Source organism: Hemitrygon akajei, chromosome 31 (genome assembly GCF_048418815.1).
Source record: "Hemitrygon akajei chromosome 31, sHemAka1.3, whole genome shotgun sequence".
Lineage (NCBI taxonomy): Eukaryota > Metazoa > Chordata > Chondrichthyes > Myliobatiformes > Dasyatidae > Hemitrygon > Hemitrygon akajei.
Genome location: NC_133154.1, coordinates 5,594,821 through 5,618,341, shown reverse-complemented (window position 1 = coordinate 5,618,341; position 23,521 = coordinate 5,594,821). Strand labels below are relative to the sequence as shown.

The 23,521-nt window shown below is 46.5% G+C and overlaps 1 protein-coding gene across 1 annotated transcript; it reads right to left on the bottom strand.

Moving 5' to 3' along the window:
- Positions 1 to 4,193: 4,193 nt before the first annotated feature.
- LOC140719495 (ferritin, lower subunit-like) lies at positions 4,194 to 22,676 on the bottom strand. The gene is made up of 4 exons (XM_073034213.1): positions 22,519 to 22,676; positions 10,107 to 10,253; positions 6,997 to 7,122; positions 4,194 to 4,499 (listed from the first exon to the last, which is right to left on the bottom strand). The coding sequence occupies exons 1-4, from the start codon at positions 22,618 to 22,620 to the stop codon at positions 4,341 to 4,343; spliced, it is 534 nt and encodes a 177-aa protein (XP_072890314.1). The 5' UTR covers positions 22,621 to 22,676; the 3' UTR covers positions 4,194 to 4,340.
- Positions 22,677 to 23,521: the final 845 nt, after the last annotated feature.

Below are 23,521 nucleotides of genomic sequence, written 5' to 3'. Positions count from 1 at the left end.
ATCCTTCTCAAATTGCAGATAAAAACTTATCATATTGTGGTCACTACCTCCTAATGTCTCCTTTACTTCAAGATCGCTTATCAAATCCTGTTCATTACACAACACTAAATCCAAATAGCCTCGTCCCTGGTCAGCTCTCGTACAAGCTGTTCCAAGAATGCATCCTGTAGGTACTCTACAAACTCCCTATCCTGGGGTCCAGCACCAACCTGATTCTCCCAGTTCACCTGCATGTTGAAATCCCCCATAACTACTGCGACATTACCTTTGCCACATGCCAATGTTAACTCCCTATTCAACTTGCACCCAATATCCATGCCACTATTTAGTGGCCTGTAGACAACATCCATTAGGGTCTTTTTGCCCTTACTGTTCCTCAGTTCTAACCACACAGACTCTACTTCTCCTGATCCTATGTCCCCCCTTGCAAAGGACTGAATCTCATTCCTCACCAACAGGGCCACCCCACCCCCTCTGCCCACATTTCTGTCCCTACGATAGCACGTAGGGACATTTCCCAGGTCTGATCTCCCTGCAGCCATGTCTCCGTTATCCCAACAATATCATAGTTACCCTTTCGCACCTGAGCTTCAAGCTCATCCGCCTTGTTTCTGACACTTTATGCATTCAGATATAGAATTTTTATCCCATTTCTCCTCTCTCTGTTTAAATCACTGCCTATTGTGCTTAACCCAGCTCCCCGAACTTCCATCGGGCTATAAGCCCCTTGAATTTTGTTGTCCTTCCTAAATTTACTTATTCTTTCTGCACATTTAACTCCATGTTCTGTCAGACCATCCCTCTGTACATGTGTCCTCCTTATCACTTGTTCTGCCTCACCTTTCTCTACTACACACTTAATATTCCGGAGCCGTGTAGTCCCCACCTGTCCTTTATTCTTCATCTCGCTATCCTCTCTCGCACTCTGGATCCCTGCCCCCTGCAAATTTAGTTTAAACCACCCCCGAGAAGTACTAGCAAACTTTCCTGCAAGAATGTTAGTACCGCTCCAGTTCAGGTGTAAACCGTCCCGTCAGAACAGATCCCACCTTTCCTGGAACAAAGCCCAATTATCTAAAAACCTGAAGCCCTCCCTCCTGCACCATCCTCTCAGCCACGTATTAATCTGTATAATCCTTCTGTTCCTTGCCTCACTCGCACATGGCACAGGTAGCAATTCTGAGATTGTTACCCTGGAGGTCCTGCCCTTCAGCTTCTAGAAAGGTTACTAGACAGACAGACAGACATACTTTATTGATCCCGAGGGAAATTGGGTTTCGTTACAGTTGCACTAACCAAGAATAGTGTAGAAATATAGCAATATAAAATCATAAATAGTTAAATAATAATAAGTTGATCATGCCAAGTGGAAATAAGTCCAGGACCAGCCTATTGACTCAGGGTGTCTGACACTCCTAGGGAGGAGTTGTAAAGTTTGATGGCCACAGGCAGGAATGACTTCCTATGACACTCAGTGTTACATCTCAGTGGAATGAGTCTCTGACTGAATGTACTCCTGTGCCTAACCAGTACATTATGGAGTGGATGGGAGACTTTGTCCAAGATGACATGCAGCTTGGACAGCATCCTCTTTTCAGACACCACTGTCAGAGAGTCCAGTTCCACCCCCACAACATCACTGGCCTTATGAATGAGTTTGTTGATTCTCTTGGTGTCTGCTACCCTCAGCCTGCTGCCCCAGCACACAACAGCAAACATGATAGCACTGGCCACCACAGCCTCGTAGAACATCCTCAGCATCGTCCGGCAGATGTTAAAGGACCTCAGTCTCCTCAGGAAATAGAGATGGCTCTGACCCTTCTTGTAGACAGCCTCAGTGTTCTTTGACCAGTCCAGTTTATTGTCAATTCGTATCCCCAGGTATTTGTAATCCTCCACCATGTCCACACTGACTCCTTGGATGGAAACAGGGGTCACCGGTGCCTTAGCCCTCCTCAGGTCCACCACCAGCTCCTTAGTCTTTTTCACGTTAAGCTGCAGATGATCCTGCTCACACCATGTGACTACAGCTGAAATGTACAGTTACAGCCATTGGTTCTTCAGTAAGCAGCGTTGTTTTGCTCTTTTTTGGGCTACTTATTTATTTGCTAATTATATAGATACTTCTGTTTGTAATTGACAGTGTAATTTATACATTGCGCTGTACTGCTACCATTTCACACGTTCCGTGCCAGCATGCCCACAAAGCTCGGCAGAGCACCAGAGAACACTACAAACAACCCTTTCCTCTCTTCCATCCACGCAGGCACTCACACGTTCCTCCAAACCTAGGCCAGGCCATCTTCTTCGGCTTCCAGCCTCCGTCGGGCTCGCATTCGCAAACATCGCACCTTCGACCTCCCCGAAATACTCCAACACCCCCCAATCAGGCACCAACAATCAATCCACAGTCAAAGTCACTTAGATCACATTATTCCCTCATTCTGACGTTGGGTCTGAAAAATATCTGAACCTCTTGACCATGCCCGCATGCTTTCATGCACTGAGTTGCTGCCGCATCATTGACTGATTAGAAATTTGCATTAACGAGCAAGTGTACAGGCGTACCTAATAAAATGGCCACTGAGTGTACAACAGTGCCATATGTTTATGACACTAATATAGGTTGTTTGAGCATTTGAGCTCAGGTTGGTAAAGAAAGGTCACCTTCCACCTCCAGGTCTGCAGCTGTGCAGGACGCAACCTACGTCCTTTTCAGTTGCAGTTTAGGGTTTCTGCCTCAACCATTTATTAACTTATTTATGTATGTATGCATGTATGTATTTATTTAGTGATACAGTGCAGAATAGGCCCTTCCAGCCAATGAGTTGCACCGCCTAGCAACCACCAAATTAACCCTGGCCTAATCACGGGACAATTTACACTGACCAATTAACCTACCAACCTGTATGTCTTTGGACTGTGGGAGGAAACCAGAGCACCCGGAAAAACAACCACAGATTTCTTGGACAGGACATACAAACTTGCCAGGATTGAACTCCAGACTCCATCATCCTGAGCTGTAATAGCTTCACGCTAACCGCAATGCTACCACATTGCCCCCCACCCCAGCACAAGAGCCAGTCCCCAATACCCTGTCAGTCAGGGGTTCCCAACCTTTTTTATGCCATGGACCCCTACCATTAACCAAGGGATCTGTAGACTCCAGCTTAGGAAACAGGTTTAAAACTAAGATTTAAGAACACCAAAAAAAATTAATGGACTGAGGAGTGCAGTAGAACAAAGGGATCAGGGACTACAGATCCACAATTCTTTGAAAGTGTAAATAGGGTCACAGAGAAATCTTTTGGCTCATTGGTTTGCATAAATCAGGGTATTCAGTACAAGATTTGGGATTTTATATTGTAGTTGTAAAAGAAAACGGTGAGGTCAAATTTGGGGTATTCTGTACACTTCTGGTCACGTACCTACAGGAAAGATAGCAGTAAGATTCAAGGAGTACAGAGAAAATCTGTAAGGATGCTGCCAGGACTTGAGGGAAAGTTTGAATAGGTTAGGGCTTTATTCCCTGGGACATTGGAGAATGAGGTGAGATTTGATATAGATACATTAAATGCAAGCAGGCTTTTTCTGCTGAGGTTGGGCGAGAAAAGAACTAAAGGACATAGGTTAAGGGTGAAAGGTGAAATATTTAAACTGAACCAGAGAGGGAACGCGTTAAATTCAGAGGGTGGTACGAGTCTGGAACTAGATGTCTGCAGTAGTGGACGTGGATTTGATTACAACATTTAAAATAGAGGTTTGGATAAGTACATAGAACATAGAATAGTACAGCATAGTACAGGCCCTTCAGCCCACAATGTTGTGCCGACCCTCAAACCCTGCCTCCCATATAACCCCAATCTTAAATTCCTCCATATACCTGTCTAGTAGTCTCTTAAATTTCACTAGTGTCTCTGCCTCCACCATTGACTCAGCAGTGCATTCCACGCACCGACCAGTCTCTGAGTAAAAAACCTTCCTCTAATATCCCCCTTGAACTTCCCACCCCTTACCTTAAAGCCACGTCCTCTTGTATTGAGCAGTGGTGCCCTGGGAGGGGGGTAGTATGGGTCGATGGGACGAGGCAGAGTAACAGTCCAGCACATACTAGATGGGCTGAAGGGCCTTTTTCTGTGCTGTAGTGCTCTGTGACTATGACTAAAAAGTATGTGTATCACCAAATGACCATCTTTTTTCTGAAAACATTTATTATGCTAATAATAGTAGAGTTATTTCTGAAACAATTACTTTAACATTCAGTGTAAAGTACTTCGGTTTCCATGGCAGCACACAGGGAGGGGAGTGCGGTGGATGGACGGAGGCCTCTTCATCCCACATCAAGTCCCTTCACCCAGGGTGTGCTTGTCAAACAGGTATTCGCCCATTCCGCTGGTGCGGCCCGCAGTCAGCCCCTTCAGGCTTGTCACGTGATCTCCCAGCTTCTTCATGAATTCCACATTGCTGTTCAAGAAGTTGGTTTCGAGGAAGCTGCACAGCTGAAAAATAAAATTTTAAACAGCTTTTCACTTCCACGTGACAAAATCACCACGGGGTATATCTCCGCGATGGCGGTCTGCAGACTGCAATCTGACAGAGTCTGGGGGGGGGGCGGTGGCCAGTATCTGTGACGTTTAGTGGAACAGCGTGGTGCATATGGGTCAGGTGAACAAAATAAGCAGAGGAAGGTCACTCAGTTTATTTGTAGTTATTTTAGGATACCGCGCAGAATAGGCCCTTCTGGCCCTTTGAGCCACACCGCCCAGCAACCTCTGACAACCCCGACATAATCACGGGACAACTTACAATGACCCATTAACCTACCCTGTAGGGTCGTTGGACTGTAGAAGAAAACCAGAGCACCCAGAGAGGCTGCTGTATCCACAGATACCGGCCACGTGACAGATGCACTGCCACCTGGCTGGTCGGAGGACACACCACATCCCAATCAACATTTAGTCCCTCCCAACTAATCAATGCACATCTAAATTATTGGTCACCTTAATTGGATTATCGCACCCAGCCCCATGCTATAAAAGGTGAGACTTGGCCTTGGCTCGCCCTCTCTTACAGACAACCTCATTGAAGGTAAGTGCATTGATTTATGTTTGGGAAGGTCTATCGTTTGTCCTGGTAAGGGAACTGCGACTATCCAAGGTCAAGGGGGATAGCTGTTGTAGTGCTTTTCCCTTGTTCTTTGTATGTGTAACCGTACCCTGTCCCCACACCGCTTCCTGTGTATTGTAGTTGCTTGAGTTGACCTGACTTCCCCTTTAATAATAAATTCCTTATTATTAAAACTGTGTGTGTCCAGGCCTCTACTGTTGAGACTCAAAGAACCAGTTATTTCATCGCATTCCACAGAGAGGGTGTACAGAGACTCCTTACAGAGGACACCGGGATTGGACTCTGAACTCCGGTGCCCCAAGCCATGTGTTCTATCTACCTCCTAAACAAAACCATTCGAAGTCTTGGCTTCCACCACTCTGGGAGAAGTGAATTCCAAGAAATCACATCCTCATGGGGAAATTTTCAGCTCATCTCTGCTTGAAATGGGTTTCCACTTATTTTTAGATATTAACCCACCACACACAAGTTGTAAAGTTCAACATTAAATTTAAGTGTCATTTGACCATACATGAATGTGGCCAAGCAAAACAGTATTTCTGCGATGAGTCCTCTGTCAGGCAGTTGCTTGGGGTGAACCTTCACACAGGCTCTTGCATCTTTCTCTACACCCTCTTCACAAACCCACAGTCTGCAAAGAGGTGAGCCACTATCTCTCCCCCGCTACAGTCCCACAGTGGGAGTGATGCTCCGGGCAAGCAGGGAAGATCTGACTGAGAGGACCCCTCTCACCGACAGCCAGACCAGGTGTCGGTGCCTGTTGGTGAGGCCTGGCAGCGAGGCATTCTGCCAGATGGTGGACCCTCTGTTCAGGGAACCTACCTACATGTATAGAATCCTCCTCCTGCTGTGACTGTCTACTGCCTTATGGCCAGGTGGTTTTTAGATCAACACATGAATATCCTGTGAACAGATGGATATGGATCATGTGCAGGCAGATGTGACTAGTTTGATTTGGTATGACTAGACTTGTCCTGGTCCAGCTTGTTCTTCCATTGAGCAAACACTGGAGGGCAGCACAGAGCTGACTCTAGAAAGCAGCACCGAGTGAGCACCAGAAAGCTGCACCATCTGGCTGTCTTCTCCCCTGGGCAACCCCGTGGCCTCAGCCTTGGCCGAATCCTCGCCACAGCCAAGGCGATGCAACACCCTAGGTGTCGATCTGGCCAATGAATCAGTGAATGGAGCTAAATACCTGTTAAATCCAGCTTTCATTATTAATTCTCCAGACTTGTCTGATGCTTACTCTAGTAACTTTTTTTTTCAACCATCAGAAGAATTAGGCCATTCAGCCAATCAAGTCTGCTCTGCCATTCCATCATGGCTGATTTATTAACCATCTCAACTCCATTCTCCTGCCTTCTCCCTGTAACCTTTGACACCCTTACTAATCAAGAACCTATCAACCTATGCTTTAAGTACACTCCGTGACTTGTTTTCACATCCGCCTATGGCAATGAATTCCAGAGATTTACCACCCTCTGCTAAAGAAATTCCTCCTCATCTCTGTTTCAAAGGGATGTCCTTGTATTCTGAGGTTGTGGTAAATATGTAATTTACTCTTTTTTTTGTTCTCATGCCCAAGAATCCTGATCTCTCATGTGGATGGCAACCTGGCTGCACCAATAATTCCTAGGATTTCCTTTCTCCCTGCATCATTGATGATGGCAGACAGCTGCTGATGTAGTGGTGAAGGTCCCAGGTTCGAATCTGGCTGACTCCCTGCACGCTTTCCATCCATTCATCTAGAAACTCATTGTTGTAAAAAAAAAAGGTTAAAGAAAATGCCACCCGATGCACCACAGGGATCAAAACAACAATCATTGACCAGGCTTGCCACTGCCAGGGAGACCCCTGAGGCACAGATACCTGAGGATCCTCCTTATTGGATGCAGTCTGATGCAGGTCAAGGAGAGACTTGTTGATGTTCCTCTGTAGGTCGAGAGCATCCTGTGTGGCTTCCAGCCCGTTCCTCCACTTGCTCTTGGCTGGATTCTGTGTGAGTAAGTGGCAAAACCCAGGATTACACCTCAGACTGGCCTGTCCCCTTTGTTTTTTGCAGGCAAATCCTCAATTAAGATAGACCTGTATGTTTATTTATTGCGATACAGCGCAGAATAGGTCCTCCTGGCCCTTTGTGTCGCACTGCTCAGTAACTCCGGATTTAACCCTTGCCTGATCACGGGACAATTTACGCTGACCAATAACCTTCTGACAGGTGCATCTTTGGACTGTGGGAGGAAACCGGAGCACCTGGAGGAAACCCACGTATTCCATGGAGTCCTTAGAGATAACATTGGAATTGAACGTTATGCTACCATGAGGTCCCATACTGCGGTATCACGATCTAGGGAGCTCCATGCCTTTTACCTCCTCCATTCAATCCTTGGATCTTCATGACACTGCAGGTACATCTGCTTTGCTTTCGGGAAGGCTTGCCGAGGAAGGCTGGATCATGCTTCCTCTTCCAACAGTCCCTTTAACATAACAGAACTCCTGGGACTTCACATCAGAGTTACACTCAGTGTCCACCTAACTGGGTACCTGCTGTACCTAATAAAGTGGCCACTGAGTGTATGGTTCTTCTGCTGTAGCCCATCCACTTCAAGATTCGACGTGTTATGCTGCACACCACAGCTGAAAAACGTGATTGAGTTACTGCCACCTTCCTGTCAGATTGAACCAGCCTGGCCATTCTCCTCTGAATCCCTCTCATTAACGAGGTGTTTTCCCCCCACAGAATTGCTGGTCACTGGATTTTTTTATGTTTTTCACACCACTCTCTGTAAACTCTAGAGACTGTTGTGTGTGAAAATCCTGGGAGATCAGGAGCTTATGAGATACTTATAGAGCACCACAGCTCAGAACCAGGCCCTTCAGCCCATCTAGTCCCATCTGGCCTGTACCCTCCATTCCTCAAACCATCTATGTACTTGTCCAAACTTCTCTTAATTGTTGCAATTGGAACCACATACTCCGCTTCCACTGGCGGCTCATTTCACACTCGCACCACCCTCTGAATGAAGAAGTTGCCCCTCAGGTTCCCCTTCGATATTTCACCCTTCACCCTTAACCTCTTATTGTAATCTCACCCAACTTTAGTGTAGCCTCCAACCTGATGGCATAAGTATCGATTTCTCCTTCCAGTAAACAAATTCCCCCCAGCACGCTTCCTCTATTCCCCACTCTGACCTTTTATCTCTTCTCACCTGCCTATCACTTCCCCCTGGGTCCCCTCCTCCCCTTTCCCCCATGGTCCACTCTCCTCTCCTATCAGATTCTTTCTTCTCCCGTCCTTAACCTTCCCCACCCACCTGGCTTCACCTATCACCTTCCAGCTAGCCTCCTTCCCCTCACCCCCCCACCTTTATATTCTGGCATCTCCCCCCTTCCTTCTTGGTCCTGATGGGTCTCAGCCCGAAATGTCGGCTATCTTCATTTCCATAGACGCTGCCTAACCTGCTGAGGTTTTGTGTGTGTGTGTGCTGCTCTGGATTTCCAGCGTCAGCGGACCGTCTTGTGTATTCAGTGGAAAGAGCCTGCTTTCGTTGCGGTTGAGATGTTTAAAAAGAAGATAGATAATATTAAAAATAGAATTAACAGAACAGTTGAGCCCTGGGGCAGCTACAACATGATCAAATTGAAGGCAGGGATGTACTGAGGGGCCAGGTGACCTTTCCAGCTCCATTGTGTCCTTGCAGTGCTTGAGTACATCCAAGATCTGGAGAAACTATACTTGGATCACGGAGGGACCAGAGTGTTCTGGGGACAATGGAACTCAGGCCAAGATCAGACCAGCCATTATCTTACTGCAACTATATTTGGACCACTGGGGTTGGGGGGGAACAGAGGATTGTGGGGACCAGGCAGGAAAATGGAATTCAGCCCAAGTTCAGATCAGGCCAAGGTCAGTTCAGGTCGAGACTGGATCAGCCATTCTCTTACTGAAACGTAGAGCAGACTCCCGAAGCTGGTGGGCAACTCCTGTTTGTTACATTTTTTCTGTTCACATCCTAACAATGTTAATTTAGGACAGGTAGAAGTTAGCTGTCCCATTCTAACTATTCAAGAAGCAATGGACTCAGATTTAAAACACTGGGTAAAAAGTTTTATTGAGGGTATGAAGGACATCCTTTTGCCCCGGAGTGTCAGAGATCCGTTGTGCAGCTAAGTTGGAGTGTTACATTCCGAATACAGCTGGCCTTCATCAAACAGACACTTGTGAAGAGTGTGGGGATACATGGAAAAATTGGGAATAGGATTAACCAAGTTGCTCCATTAAGAGCTAGCATTGGCATGATGACTGAATGGACTCCCTCCATGCAATGACAAATCTATGTAACTATAAAAGAGGTTTGGTGTTACATGTAGTTTGAGCCTGGGGAGATATTTAGACCATAAGACATAGAAGAAGAATTAAGCCCTTTGACCGATCAAGTCTACTTCTCCATTCGAATATGACTAATTTATTTTCCCTCTCAACCTCATTCTCCAACCTTTTTCCCTGTAATCTTTGACACCCTTATTAATAAGAATCTATCAAACTCCGTTTTAAATAGATCCAGTGACACTTTTGTGACATTAAAGGAAAGTTGAGTTTGAATGCTAAAACAGAGGTGTGACAGTAGCGTGACTCTATTACAGCTTGGGACATTGGAGCTTGGAATTCAATTCTGACGTTGCCTGTAAAGAGTTGGTACATCCTCCCCGATACATGTGGGTTTCCTCTGGGTGTTCCAGTTTCCTCTGGGCGCTCCAGTTACCTCCCACATTCCAAAGACATGCTGGCTAGTAGGTTAAATTGTCCTGCGATTAGACTAGGGTTAAACAGGTTGGTTGCGGGGCAGTGGAGCTAGTTAGGCCGGAAGGGCCTGTCCCACGCTGTATCTCTAAAGCAGAAATAAAATCCCAGAAGAAATGGGCGTGTGGGCACCCTCAGATCAGGGAAGGGCGAGTTTGTGACTGCCTGCCGCGCTCACCTCGATACTCTGCAGCTGGAGTCGCCCACCCCGTAGCTTCTGGTACTCGATGAGTTTCTCCGCCTGCTGGCGCTCGGCCTCCGACATCTCGTGGAAAAACTTTGCAAAGTTCTCCAGCGCGACATCGTCCTGTTCGAAATAGAAGGACTACAAAACAAAATTAATAATCCCGTTAAAGATCTATGGGCTCTTTGAAGCAGAACAATGAGAATTAATAGATCTAGGAACCGTGCCTGCCTGCTAGTGGCGCTCTAACATAAAATTAATTCATAATTTAAAAATTATTTACTGGAATAAACCATCTAATACCAGGCTATTCAACTGGAGGAGACATCTTACAAAATCAGCTCAACCTCTCATCAGAGGTCTGCAGCCTCTCTCACAGTGGGACACGCACATACTGACACACACCTGGGCACACTAAAGCACGTACACAGGCCGAACCAGAATCAGGTTTATTATCGCTGACAAGCGGCACAAAATTTGTGTTTTGTGGCAGCAGTACAGGGCAATGCATCTATAAATTACAGTGCAAAGAAAGGAGCCTTATAGGCTCATCAGGCCAGTGCTTATGCCAGTTTCCATGACATGAAGCAACTGAGAGTACGAGACTCCCCCCCCCCCACCCCCCCCCCCCCCCGGATAGGACGCCAGTCTATTGTGAGGTTAACCCTCAGCAATTTTCCAGTACCCATTTTCAGCTGGGTGGACTGGAGCAGTGTGTGGTTAAGTACCTTGCTCAACGACACAGCACGCTGCCTTGGCTGGGGCTCGAGCTCACGACCTTCAGACGGCTAGTCCAACGCCTTAACCACTCAGCCATGTTGAGTGCAGACCTTCAGAGGTTACCGGAGGTTGAAGACTGAAGCCGGCGATTCTGTAGGAGGGGTCTCGATGTCTATGAGTCTGTGTGTCTGGGGCCAAAGACTCTGGAGGTGGCACTTATTGGGGTTGGAGAGGTGTGTGTGTGTGGCCTGTTTTACCCGTTGTTTTTTTTTGTATTGTTCTTGTTTGGATGTACGTGTGATAAATAAATGAATCAATCTGAATATAGACACGTATACTGACACACACATATATTAACACAAAGGTACATTTGCAAGCAGGCACTCAGGCACATATGGGCACCCATGCCCACGCATAGAAGCAGGCCCACGTTCATGGGTTTAAGATGGCGCTGCTGAAGGTTCTCAAAGCAAGAAATACAACTAATTACTTTATTAATACAATTTTTCTGTAAAAGAAATTATGGTAACCAGTCACCGCAAACAATGAAGGGGCAAGCGGAGGTGAGGCTGACTCGGAGTTCGAGGCATGCAGGTGTGAGTGAGGTCGATGCATGTTCGAGGAGAAGTGGTCGGAGCAAGGTCGAGATGGAGTCAGGGCATGCAAAGCTAAGGTGTTTCGGAGCCTGTCTACCTAAACAGGCTTGATCGGTCTAAGGCCGGTTTGAAAAGGTCGGTATGGGCTGGATGATGGTGATGGAGTCCAGGCCCAGAGTGTATTGATACAACAGGGCCTGGGTCTTCAAGGAATGAACCAATGTTTGTATATTTTAAATGTGAGGCCAGATGGATTGCAAAGGCAGGATCTGCAGACCAGAGGTGAGGGTCGGGCTGGTTCCGCTCACTGCTCCGCTCCTGTTCGGACTTCATGCCTGTGGGCTGAGTGACATTTGGCTCTGCTGTGTGATGAACTGAGGCTGAGGCCCTGGGCCTGCTCCGGCTGCTCTGGGCTTCGTGTCAAAGGACTCGTTTGCATTCTGAATGCTGTATGATTGCTTTTATTGCCTGCACGATTTGTGTGTTTTTCTTTCTCCCTCTCTCCCTGCACATTGGGTGGTTGTTGCATTTTTTAAAATGGATTCTTTCATGTTTCTCGTTTTGTGGCTGCCTTTAGGGAGATGAATCTCAAGGTTGTATTGTTACGTACCCCGTAACTGGGTGTCTTACCAGCAAAGATAGAAGTGTCCGTTGGAGTCTGGTACTATTTTCAAAACAGTGTTTATTAGTAAAATATACAAATCAATATCAACAATGCAAATATACAGATAATACACATTAGCAATACTAAACCTAAAAGTGTGGGTATAATAATAATCAATAATAAACAAGCTCTATCGTTGTCTAGGGGATAATGAATTATCATGGGAAAGTATAAAGTTCAGTTCAGTTCATACAGGCTGAGGTAGTTGTTGGTCGATGTGTTGTAATTGTTGGAGAGAGAGGGAGAGCGAGCAAACAGTGACAGCTATTGTCTTGCAAACCTTCCTTTACTTTCTTGATCTGTCGATGTGTTGTGGCCATTCAGGTATGACCCCTCTGTCCTTTAGCTAGACCGTTCTTCTATGGTGGACTCGTCACCCAGGCAAGGGTGGACACACACACAAGCCCACACCAGCCTCGCTATAAACACTGTGAGTTAAAATTGACCGATCCTTCGTTCGGTCTCCGATGCCCCACACTTTTCTCGTGGGTTCCAACACTTAAACAGTGCTCACTAGTGTGTCTCTTGGTGCATCTCCTGGTGTGTCTGAGGGGTGTCTCCCCAGACCTCACTTTTATCCCTACTCACGGGGTCTCAGGTGTCAATCAGTTTTGAATGGCTTAGCCCATCAAACCAGCCCACTCCGGCTGTCCACTGAGGAATTTTAATAAACAGAATAGTACAAAGTAAACAATCCTTCTCCGGAGCCATAAGTCTTACAGGAGTCATAATATGGTCTCTCTCCCCCGGTGTTCTCTCCCTTATCTGAAGCAAATGTCCCAGTCCAAGTATATTTTTTGTTCCATCTCTTTCTCTCTCATTAACAGCCTGGCAACAGTAATGGTTTGTAATTCTCCCAGGGGAGGGGGACATGGGCAACCTTGCACCCTTCTGCCCATCGGAGCTGTTCGTCCTTCGTAACAGTGTACAAAGTGCACTTTGAACTTTGGACATGCACATTCAGGAAGACCATATGGGCACATTTACATATGTGTACAATGTACCCACATGTGCACTTATACCTAAGCTTGTGCATGCACACCCTAAAGGCTGTGCTGTACGTGCGTTAGTGTGCCCAGGTGTATTCATGTGTCTGTGTGTCAGTATGTGCGTGTCCCACTGTGAGAGAGGCTGCAGACCTCTGATGAGAGGTTGAGCTGATTTTGTAAGATGTCTCCTCCAGTTGAATAGCCTGGTATTAGATGGTTTATACTTGTGTGTCACATCTACGCCGTGGGTACCGCATACCCTACGCTGTACCTATGCCGTAGGGTGATGTGCACCTCCCCAAAAAAGTAACTCACACGTCATGGCGACGCAGACTGCAACAACTGTGATTGGTCCGCTTGGTAGCCTCGCATTTCCTCCTTTGCATTTCTGGTTGCTTCTTCTCCACCGTGTCTGTACACTGATGCGAAATAGATGAACCAAATCGTCAAATCTCCCTGCCGACATGCGAAAATGTTTGAAATGCATCTCCTCATCAACGTCTCTCATGAAGAAACTCAACACGGTGGCGTAGAAACCCCACTGCCAACTAGCGTTTTGGCGCACACCTACGCATGCTCGCTACGGCGTAAAGCCTACGCAAAAGTGAAAATCAGGCCTATGGCATGGCCCATAGCACAAGAATAAATCAGCCTTTAGGCATACACAAATGCACACAACAGCCCACATCATGCAAGAACAAGCTAAAAATTTAACTTTGAAAAGGAGTTCCAGTGTTTCACTGGGAGAATAGAAACAGAGCAACACACGATACTTGAGGAACTCAGCAAGTCAGGCAGCATCTATGGAGGGTCAACATTTTGGGCCGAGATCCTTCAGCCAGTTTACGTCGGGGTTACCGAAAACCTGAAGCAAAGAGGATTTAAAATGAAGAAATGAGGGAGTGCACTGAAGCGATTGAATCTGATCCTTGGACGACGATTTAAGTGCCGGGCCAAATTGGAAAGGTCGGGAGCAGGCCAAATTGAGGGCCTGGAGCACATTGAAGCAATTGAACCCAATGTTTGGACGATGATTTAGCACCCATGGGCCAGATTGAAAACGTTAGGGTGTCAGGACCCAAGGTGAGGGACGGGCCGGTCCAGCTTGCTGCTCAGCTCTGTGCTGAACTGAGGGTCCGTGGACAAGCTCTCGTTGTGAACTTTAGTTTAGAACATTCCTTGCTGTTTTTATTGCTTGCATTATTTGATTTTTTTTCTCTGCACATCAGGTATTTGATAGTTTTTTATTAATTGGGTTCTTTTGGATTTCTTTGTTTCATGGCTGTCTGTTAGGAGATGAATCTCAAGGTTATACGATGTATACACGCTTGATAAATGTACTTGGAACTTTGAGCTCCAGAGAGGCCAGTGAGATGCACAGGGTCTGTGACAGAGGGCCAAGGCAGAACAGTCTTTCTGTGAACAGAACAAGTCTTATTGAACAGGAGAGCTTCTAGTATTTACAATTGACCTGGGTCGTGTGCAGCCCATTTGTATAGAACAAAGTTTCCAGGGCACTGTCCCATTGAACACTCCTGGGACAGCGAGGCATCACAGTTTAGATAGAGAATAAAACTCTCTCCACGTTGTCCCAGAGCACACAACGCAGACCACTGTTTTGTCCCCTTCGCCATTGTGTCAGTATCTGCTAGGGCAGAATGGATAGAAGATAAAACTCCATCTTAAAATCATTTACTTTCCCAAGCAGTAAGTCTGATCATCACCTCCACCACTACTTTATTATTTCTCATCTGTCACTTTATGGCCATAGAGTCAATCTATGTACATAACTTATTTCTTTATATTTATTGTGGTTTTTTTTTGCTCTTTTTTGCACACTATTACTCCCTTCAGGGAGGAGGCTATGTAGCATCCATGCCAGGACCACCAGATTCAAAAGCAGTTAAGACCAGAAGACAGAAGGCATAGAAGGAGAATGAGGCCATTTGGCCCATCAAGTCTGCTCCACTATTTCATCATGGCTGATTTATTATCCCTCTCAACCGCCTTTCTCCTGCATTCTCCCTGTAACCTTTGATCCCCTTACAAATCAAAGAACGTATCAACCCCTTGACCTCCTCAACTGTCTGTGGCAATGAATTCCACAGACTCACCACTCTCTGGCTAAAGAAATTTCCCCTCGTCTCTGTTCTAAAAGGTAGTCCTTCTATTCTGAAGTTGTGTCCTCTGGACCTAGACTCCCCCACTATAGGAAACATCCTCTCCACATCCGCTCTATATAGACCTTTCACTATTTGGTAGAGTTGAATGAAATCCTCCTCCTCATTCTTCTAAACTCCAGGTGGTACAGGCCCAGAGCACTCCTCATACATTAACCCTTTCATTCCCAGGATCATTCTCATAAACTTCTTCTGGGCTTTCTCTAATGTGAACACTTCCTTAAGAATTACACATTCTCTAGGCAAGGAAAATGTCCAGTTAGATACAGAAAGAATCTCCTTCTACATTGTCCCATCACACACCCCAAGAACAGGAACAGCATGGGCTAGATGAAGAGTGAAGCTACACCGATACTGACCTGGTGGATGTGATGGAAGATTTAAACCTGCTAAACCTGAGACCATTCTCAGACAAATAGCTATTCATTATGTAAAGTCGTAAGCAATCTGTAGACTCAGAGTCTGGATTGCCTGGTCGGACTGGTTTGAACCAGTCAGAATTGAAAAGAAAATGACACGAGGCTGAGAGCAGAGACACAGAACACATTTGGTTGTAACCCTGGACCAGAGCCAGTAAGAAAGTCAGTTGACCTTGAACCAATGGGACGGAAACTCATCATTTGAACTGATGAGGAGCACTGCAACAGTCAGGAGCTTCAAATGCAAAGGAGCAGCAACTCTCCGGAAACAAACTATCGCACAGACACGTGACATTACATTGGGACCATGAGGAGTGCAGACTCCTTTTCCGGGTGTTACCGTTTCTACTCTTTGACTGTCCATGAAGGGTCAGAGAAACTTAGTAGGTGTGCACACAGGTACTTGGTTGTGTAAATTGAAATGCCTTTTGTGTAAGATCCTAGAGTGCAGAGCCATACCTCTGTACTTCAAAATCCTCAGACTCTGGATGAGTCATGGTTGTACACCATGTTGACCAAGTTCCTTGCCTGAGCTATTCCCATTTGCCTGCTCTTGGCCCATCTCCCAATGAACCTTTCCTATCAAGGTACCTATCCAAGTACCTTTCAAGTGTCATCGTACCCACCCCTACCACTTCCCCTGGCAGCTCGTTCCAACCTCTGTGTGAAAAGATGCCTCGAAGGCAGCATCCATGAATAAGTACCCCATCACCCAGAACCCCTCTTCTCATTACTATCTTCAGACCAAGGTGCAGGAGCCTGAAGGACACACACTCAACCTTTCAGGAACAGTTTCTTCCCCCTGCCATCAGATTTCTGAAAGGACAATGAACCCACGAACACTACCTCAGTATTTTTTCCTCTCTTTTTGCATTACTTATTTAATTTAATTTTCTTTTTATATATACTTATTGTAATTTATAGTTTAAATCGTTATGTATTGCAATGTACTGCTGCCTCAAAACAACAAATTTCACAACACATGCTGATGATTCTGTTTCTGATTCTGAAAAAATTGGTCCACAAGTCCCCTTCAAGTATTTTCCATCTCAATTTAAATCTGCGCCCTCTAGTTTTAGACTCCCCTACCCTGGGGAAAGGACTGTGGACATTCATCTTATCTATGACCCTCATACTTCTATAAACCTCTATTGTACTTTGGGCAGTGGTTAGCATAACACTTTACAGCACCAGCAATCAGAAGATCAAGGTTCAATTCCCGCCTCTGCCTGTAAGAAATGTTTTTATACTCTCCCTGTGATGGTGTGGGTTTCCTCCAGGTGCTCTGGTTTCCTCCCACATTCCAAAACAAAGACATACAGTGTCGGGTTTGTATGTTGTGGGCATGCTATGTCGCATCCAGAAGCATGGCAACATTTGCTGGCTGCCCCTCGTGCATCGCCAACACTGATGCAACCACCTCATTGCGCTGTATGATTCTCGGTCTACACATGGCAAATAAAGATAATCTTTAAAACTATCAGTCTTCAGCCTTCGACCTCAAATCCTCAAACTCAAATCCTCCAGTCTCAGTAACATCCTTCTGGATCAGTTTTGCATCCTTTCCAGTTTAATGACAGCCTCCTAACAAGATTTGATGCTCCAAAGTAGCTTTGATTCAGGCCTATCTATCTATCTATCTATTTATTGATTAATTAATTGAGATACAGTGCAGAATAGATACTTCCAGCCCTTTAAGCCCCACTGCCCAGCAATCCCCGATTGATTAACCAATTCATTGGTATGTCCTTGGACTGTGGGAGGAAACCAGAGCACCCGGAGGAAACCCATGGGGTTACAGGGAGAACACGCAAACTCCTTACAAGGAGTGGTGGGAATTGAACCCGAGTCATTGATTCTGCAAATTGCAGTGCGCCACTAAGAAGAAGCAGCCAGATGTGCCAAAACAAGCCAAGCCAAGCAAGGCTGCTGGATGAGGTGGGAGGGTGTTGAGAGCAGGAAAATCACATGGAGTGACCTGTGGAGCATGGAGTCAAACAGATTGAGCTTTATCATCAGAGCAACATATGATGTCCTGCCCTCTCCTACAAACCTAAATCTTTGGCTGGGAGAGGACTGGCCTGTCCTCTGTGTGCAGTTCCGGCGTCCCTCAAGCACATCTTGGTTAGTTGCAAGAACAGCCAAGAACAAGGCAGATACACCTGGCGACACAACCAAGTGCTGAGGTGTTTGGCAGCTGAGCTTGAGCATAAGAGAGTAACCACCATCTCCAGGCCTCTCAATGCCCAGACAACGGTCCCACAATTACCATCCTTCATCCCTGAAGGAGAGAAAACGGAGGCTAACCCTTTGCCTCACGACTCATGCCCACTGAATGCAGCCAGGGACTGGGAAGTGCATGTTGATTTGGGCCAGAAACTTACCTTCCCAACCTACGGCCTGACCTGGTCCTTTGGTCCAACTCCTGTCTTTATCACGGAGCTGACGGTCCCCTGGGAGGATGCTGTGGATGAGGCTTACGAACGGAAAAGACTGTGATATGCCAACTTTGCATTGAAGCAGAGGAGCGAGGCTGGAACGTAAAAGAGCGCCCAGTTGAGGTGGGGTGCAGGGGCTTTGTAGCCAGTTCCACTGTAAGGCTGCTGAGGAAAGTAGGAGTCAGAGGGCAGGCCCATAGGACGGCAATCAAAGCATTTGCTAATGCCGCCGAGATGCGCAGTCACTGGCTGTGGCTGAAAAGTAGGGATGCTGTCTGGGCTGCCAAGTGACCATCATGTGACTAACCATGTGATACACACCCAGGTCTGATCAGCCTGTGGTGGGCCTGCCTCGGGTGAGGGTGTCTCGTGATAAAAGGCCAAAACACCCAGTGATGTTGAGGTACACAACTGAAGATGTGTTGTAATGGTAGTAACATCACCTAGAGGTCATCTTTAAGAACTACTTCCACTCAAGTCAAGTGCAGTGCAGAAACTTTAGGGATTGTAACAGCCAGTCCTATTAATCGAACAAAATATTTATTTATTTAAAGATACCCAGCCCTGAGACACCAGGCAAGCTAATTTGATTCCAAACAGTTGGTTTATAAATCTTTACAGAATGTCTCTCTGGTGCTTTCTGCTCTCTCTCCTCTCCCCTTTTCCCAACAAGATTCTACTCTCCCTTCCCCTTTTCCCAACAATGATTCCCCTCTCCCTTCCCTTTTCCCAACAAGATTCTACTCTGTTAGTCTTGACGAAGGGTCTCGGCCTGAAACGTCGACAGTGCTTCTCCAGTGCTGCCTGGCCTGCTGTGTTCCACCAGCGCTTTATGTGTGTTCTACTCCCTTCCCTTTCCCCGACAATGATTCCCTTCTCCCTTTCCTTTTTCCCAACAATGATTCCTCTCTCCCTTTCCTTTTTCCCAACAATGATTCCCCTCTCCCTTTCCTTTTTCCCAACAATGATTCTCCTCTCCCTTTCCTTTTTCCCAACAATGATTCTCCTCTCCCTTCCCCTTTTCGCAACAGATTCCCCTTTCCTTCCCCTTTTCCCAACCATGATTCCCCTTTCCTTCCCCTTTTCCCAACCATGATTCCCCTCTCCCTTCCCCTTTTCCCAACCATGATTCCCCTTTCCTTCCCCTTTTCCCAACCATGATTCCCCTCTCCCTTTTCCTTTTCCCAACCATGATTCCCCTCTCCCTTCCCCTTTTCCCAACCATGATTCCCCTCTCCCTTTTCCTTTTCCCAACCATGATTCCCCTCTCCCTTCCCCTTTTCCCAACCATGATTCCCCTCTCCCTTCCCCTTTTCCCAACCATGATTCCCCTCTCCCTTTTCCTTTTCCCAACCATGATTCCCCTCTCCCTTCCCCTTTTCCCAACCATGATTCCCCTCTCCCTTCCCCTTTTCCCAACCATGATTCCCCTCTCCCTTCTCCTTTTCCCAACCATGATTCCCCTCTCCCTTCTCCTTTTCCCAACCATGATTCCCCTCTCCCTTCTCCTTTTCCCAACCATGATTCCCCTCTCCCTTCTCCTTTTCCCAACAATGATTCCCCTCTCCCTTCCCTTTTCCCAACCATGATTCCCCTTTCCCTTTTCCTTTTCCCAACCATGATTCCCCTCTCCCTTCCCTTTTCCCAACCATGATTCCCCTCTCCCTTCCCTTTTCCCAACCATGATTCCCCTCTCCCTTCCCTTTTCCCAACCATGATTCCCCTCTCCCTTCCCTTTTTCCCAACCATGATTCCCCTCTCCCTTCTCCTTTTCCCAACCATGATTCCCCTCTCCCTTCTCCTTTTCCCAACCATGATTCCCCTCTCCCTTCTCCTTTTCCCAACCATGATTCCCCTCTCCCTTCTCCTTTTCCCAACCATGATTCCCCTCTCCCTTCTCCTTTTCCCAACCATGATTCCCCTCTCCCTTCTCCTTTTCCCAACAATGATTCCCCTCTCCCTTCCCTTTTCCCAACCATGATTCCCCTTTCCCTTTTCCTTTTCCCAACCATGATTCCCCTCTCCCTTCCCTTTTCCCAACCATGATTCCCCTCTCCCTTCCCTTTTCCCAACCATGATTCCCCTCTCCCTTCCCTTTTTCCCAACCATGATTCCCCTCTCCCTTCTCCTTTTCCCAACCATGATTCCCCTCTCCCTTCTCCTTTTCCCAACCATGATTCCCCTCTCCCTTCCCTTTTCCCAACAATGATTCCCCTCCCCCTTCCCTTTCCCAACAATGATTCCCCTCCCCCTTCCCTTTTTCCCAACAATGATTCCCCTTTCCCTTTTTTTTCCAACAATGATTCCCCTCTCCCTTCCCTTTTCCCCAACCATGATTCCCCTCTCCCTTTTCCCAACAATGATTCCCCTTTCCCTTTTTTTTCCAATCATGATTCACCTCTCCCTTCCCCTTTTCCCAACCATGATTCCCCTCTCCCTTCCCCTTTTCCCAACCATGATTCCCCTCTCCCTTCCCCTTTTCCCAACCATGATTCCCCTCTCCCTTCCCTTTTTCCCAACCATGATTCCCCTCTCCCAATCCCCTTCCCACTCTCAGTCCACAATAGAAACCCATATCAGAATCAGGTTTATCATCACTCAACATATGTCATGAAATTTGTTTTCTTTTGCTGCAGCAGCAGTACCAAGTGACACATAAAATTGTGCAAAAGTCTTTGACACCCTAGCTATATATACTGTATACGCCCAAGACTTTTTTACAGATCTGTATATAGATACAAATAAGCAGGATAAATAGTTCAAAAAGAGAATAAAAATATCAAGGTAGTGTTCATGAGTTGGTTCTTTGTTTAAAACTTTGACAGTGGAGGGGAAGAATTCCCGTTTCCTAAGAATTGCATCTTTTTTTGCAATTGGTAGATGGTTTAGAGGGGAGGTGAGGATAACGGAGGGCTGGAACTCATTGTCTGGTGGAGGCAGAAACCCTCCAGACACTGAAACAAGGCTGTTTATTTAATACTGATTGGAAGGTGGGATGAGGCTAGGTAGTTTTATTCATTGAGTAACACAAGTCACAGTGGAGATATGAGAGATCGCAGATGCTGGAACCTGCTGCAACAGAAATAAAACAAGAACTGCCGGAGGAGCTAAGAGAGTCAGGAAGTATCTGTGGCGGGTAGTGGCTAGGTGATGTTTTGGGTCGAGACCCACTGAGCAACAAACTAAAGGTGAGAGGGACTCAGCATGTCAGACTGCATCTGCGGGAGAAAATGGACAGTTGATACTATGAGGCAACAGCCTTCATCGGGACAGTACAGATCTACACACAATGGGCTGAATGATCTCCATATACTTGGTACTGCTAAAGCCCACTTGGGTCACTGATGGGCATCTGAGATGTGAATCTGTCAATACCCCGCTAGGTCTGGTTTAGACAGCTGTGCAGAGGGAATTGTCTGTAGACGTCCTCCCCTCCAGGCCTGGCTGTTTCCCACAGTTTCTGCTGGGAACGTCGCTTTAAGGTCAATTTTACTTATTTTGAGAGTCAGAGGTGAGCTTCCTGCAGTGTGTTAAATACCATTCCAGATTCGTCTAAATCGGGACCAGTCTGGAACGTAATGGGTTGGTGGAATTCCCGAAATCCAGAGTCCTATGCTATTATCCTGCAGGACAGCCAATATCAGACTGAGAGATAAAGAAAATTTTGCTGGGCTGTAGTAGGACCAGTTGGATTGCTCTTGCATTAGAGCTAGTACGGACTCAATGGGCCAAACTGCCTCCTTCTGTACTGTAAGCTTTCTTTAATTCTGAACACTGGATGTCACTATCCACACCAGACTGTCAGCCAATTTTCTGCATTATCTATTACTCCTGATCCACAACAGTTGGTTAAGCTGTTACTGAAACGGCCCAGACAAGCACTTGGTACGAATACTTTGTCATTCAATTTGACATACGTTGACACAGAAAAACCTTCACTTAGTACCCAACTTCTAGCAGAATTACATTTATCCATACAGAATATAGAAATTCTGTTGAAAGAGATCTGTAAATTAGCAGAGTAACACACGCAAAATGCTGGAGGAACTCAGCAGGTCAGGAAGCATCTGTAGAGAGAAATAGACAGTTGATGTTTTGGGCTGAGACCCTTCATCAGGACAGTGAAGGGCTTCACCTGGAACGTCGACTGCTTGTTCCTCCACTGATACTGCCTGACCTGTTGAATCCCTCCAAGTGTGTGTGACTGTGTGTGAGACACTCTGGATTTCCATCATCCGCAGAATGGCTTGCATTTGTAAATTCACAACAAATTTTTACGACAGGCAATCACAAAACCATCAAGCCATTACTGGAAAAATTCACACTGTAAGATGAAACCATAGACAGGTTCTGCTTTGCGAGATCATTCTCATGTTAAATACAAAAGAGGACTTCTTTACCATAGCAAGGTACACGTAGGAGGTGTAGTACTTGAGGCCGATGAGTTGGTTGATGGACACCTCGCACTCCCGGTGCAGGTTCTGTCTCACCTGCGACTGCATCTGACAAGGAGCACACTCTGCCAGTTCGCTGTGCTCTGCCGCTGCCTGCAATTGATCGGGCTTGGCCGGGGCGGCAGTCAGTTCAGGAGGCGCTGGGTTTATCACGCACCACCCACGCACGGCGAGGACAGGGTGTGAGAGATCTGGCTTCTGCAGATTTCCAGCCCCAGGAGTTACAGACATTGAGAGATACAGCAGGGAAACAGACCCTTCAGCCCATCAAGTCTGTCTTGACCCATATAAGGATTACCCTTTAATAATAATGATCAGAGAGGCATGGAGAGAATCTGTATTTACCAACAAGTACCTTTATTATCTCAACTAAAAGCCACAGGAATTTACACAACCAAGTACCTGTGTGCACACCTACTAAGTTTCTCTGACCCTTCATGGACAGTCAAAGAGTAGAAACGGTAACACCCGGAAAAGGAGTCTGCACTCCTCGTGGTCCCAATATAATGTCACGTGTCTGTGCGATAGTTTGTTTCCGGAGAGTTGCTGCTCCTTTGCATTTGAAGCTCCTGACTGTTACAGTGCTCCTCATCAGTTCAAGTGATGAGTTCCCGTCCCATTGGTTCAAGGTCAACTGACTTTCTGACTGGCTCTGGTCCAGGGTTACAACCAAATGTGTTCTGTGTCTCTGCTCTCAGCCTCGTGTCATTTTCTTTTCAATTCTGACTGGTTCAAACCAGTCTGACCAGGCAATCCAGACTCTGAGTCTACAGATTGCTTACGACTTTACATAATGAATAGCTATTTGTCTGAGTGATGCACCATCAATAAATCTCTGAGACGTGAGGTGATATATAGGCTTTTATTAGCTGGAAGAAAGAACAAGCAGCAATTAACCACCATACTATAACCTGGAGACTGAGGGCAGGGACCAGGCTCCAATCGCCTT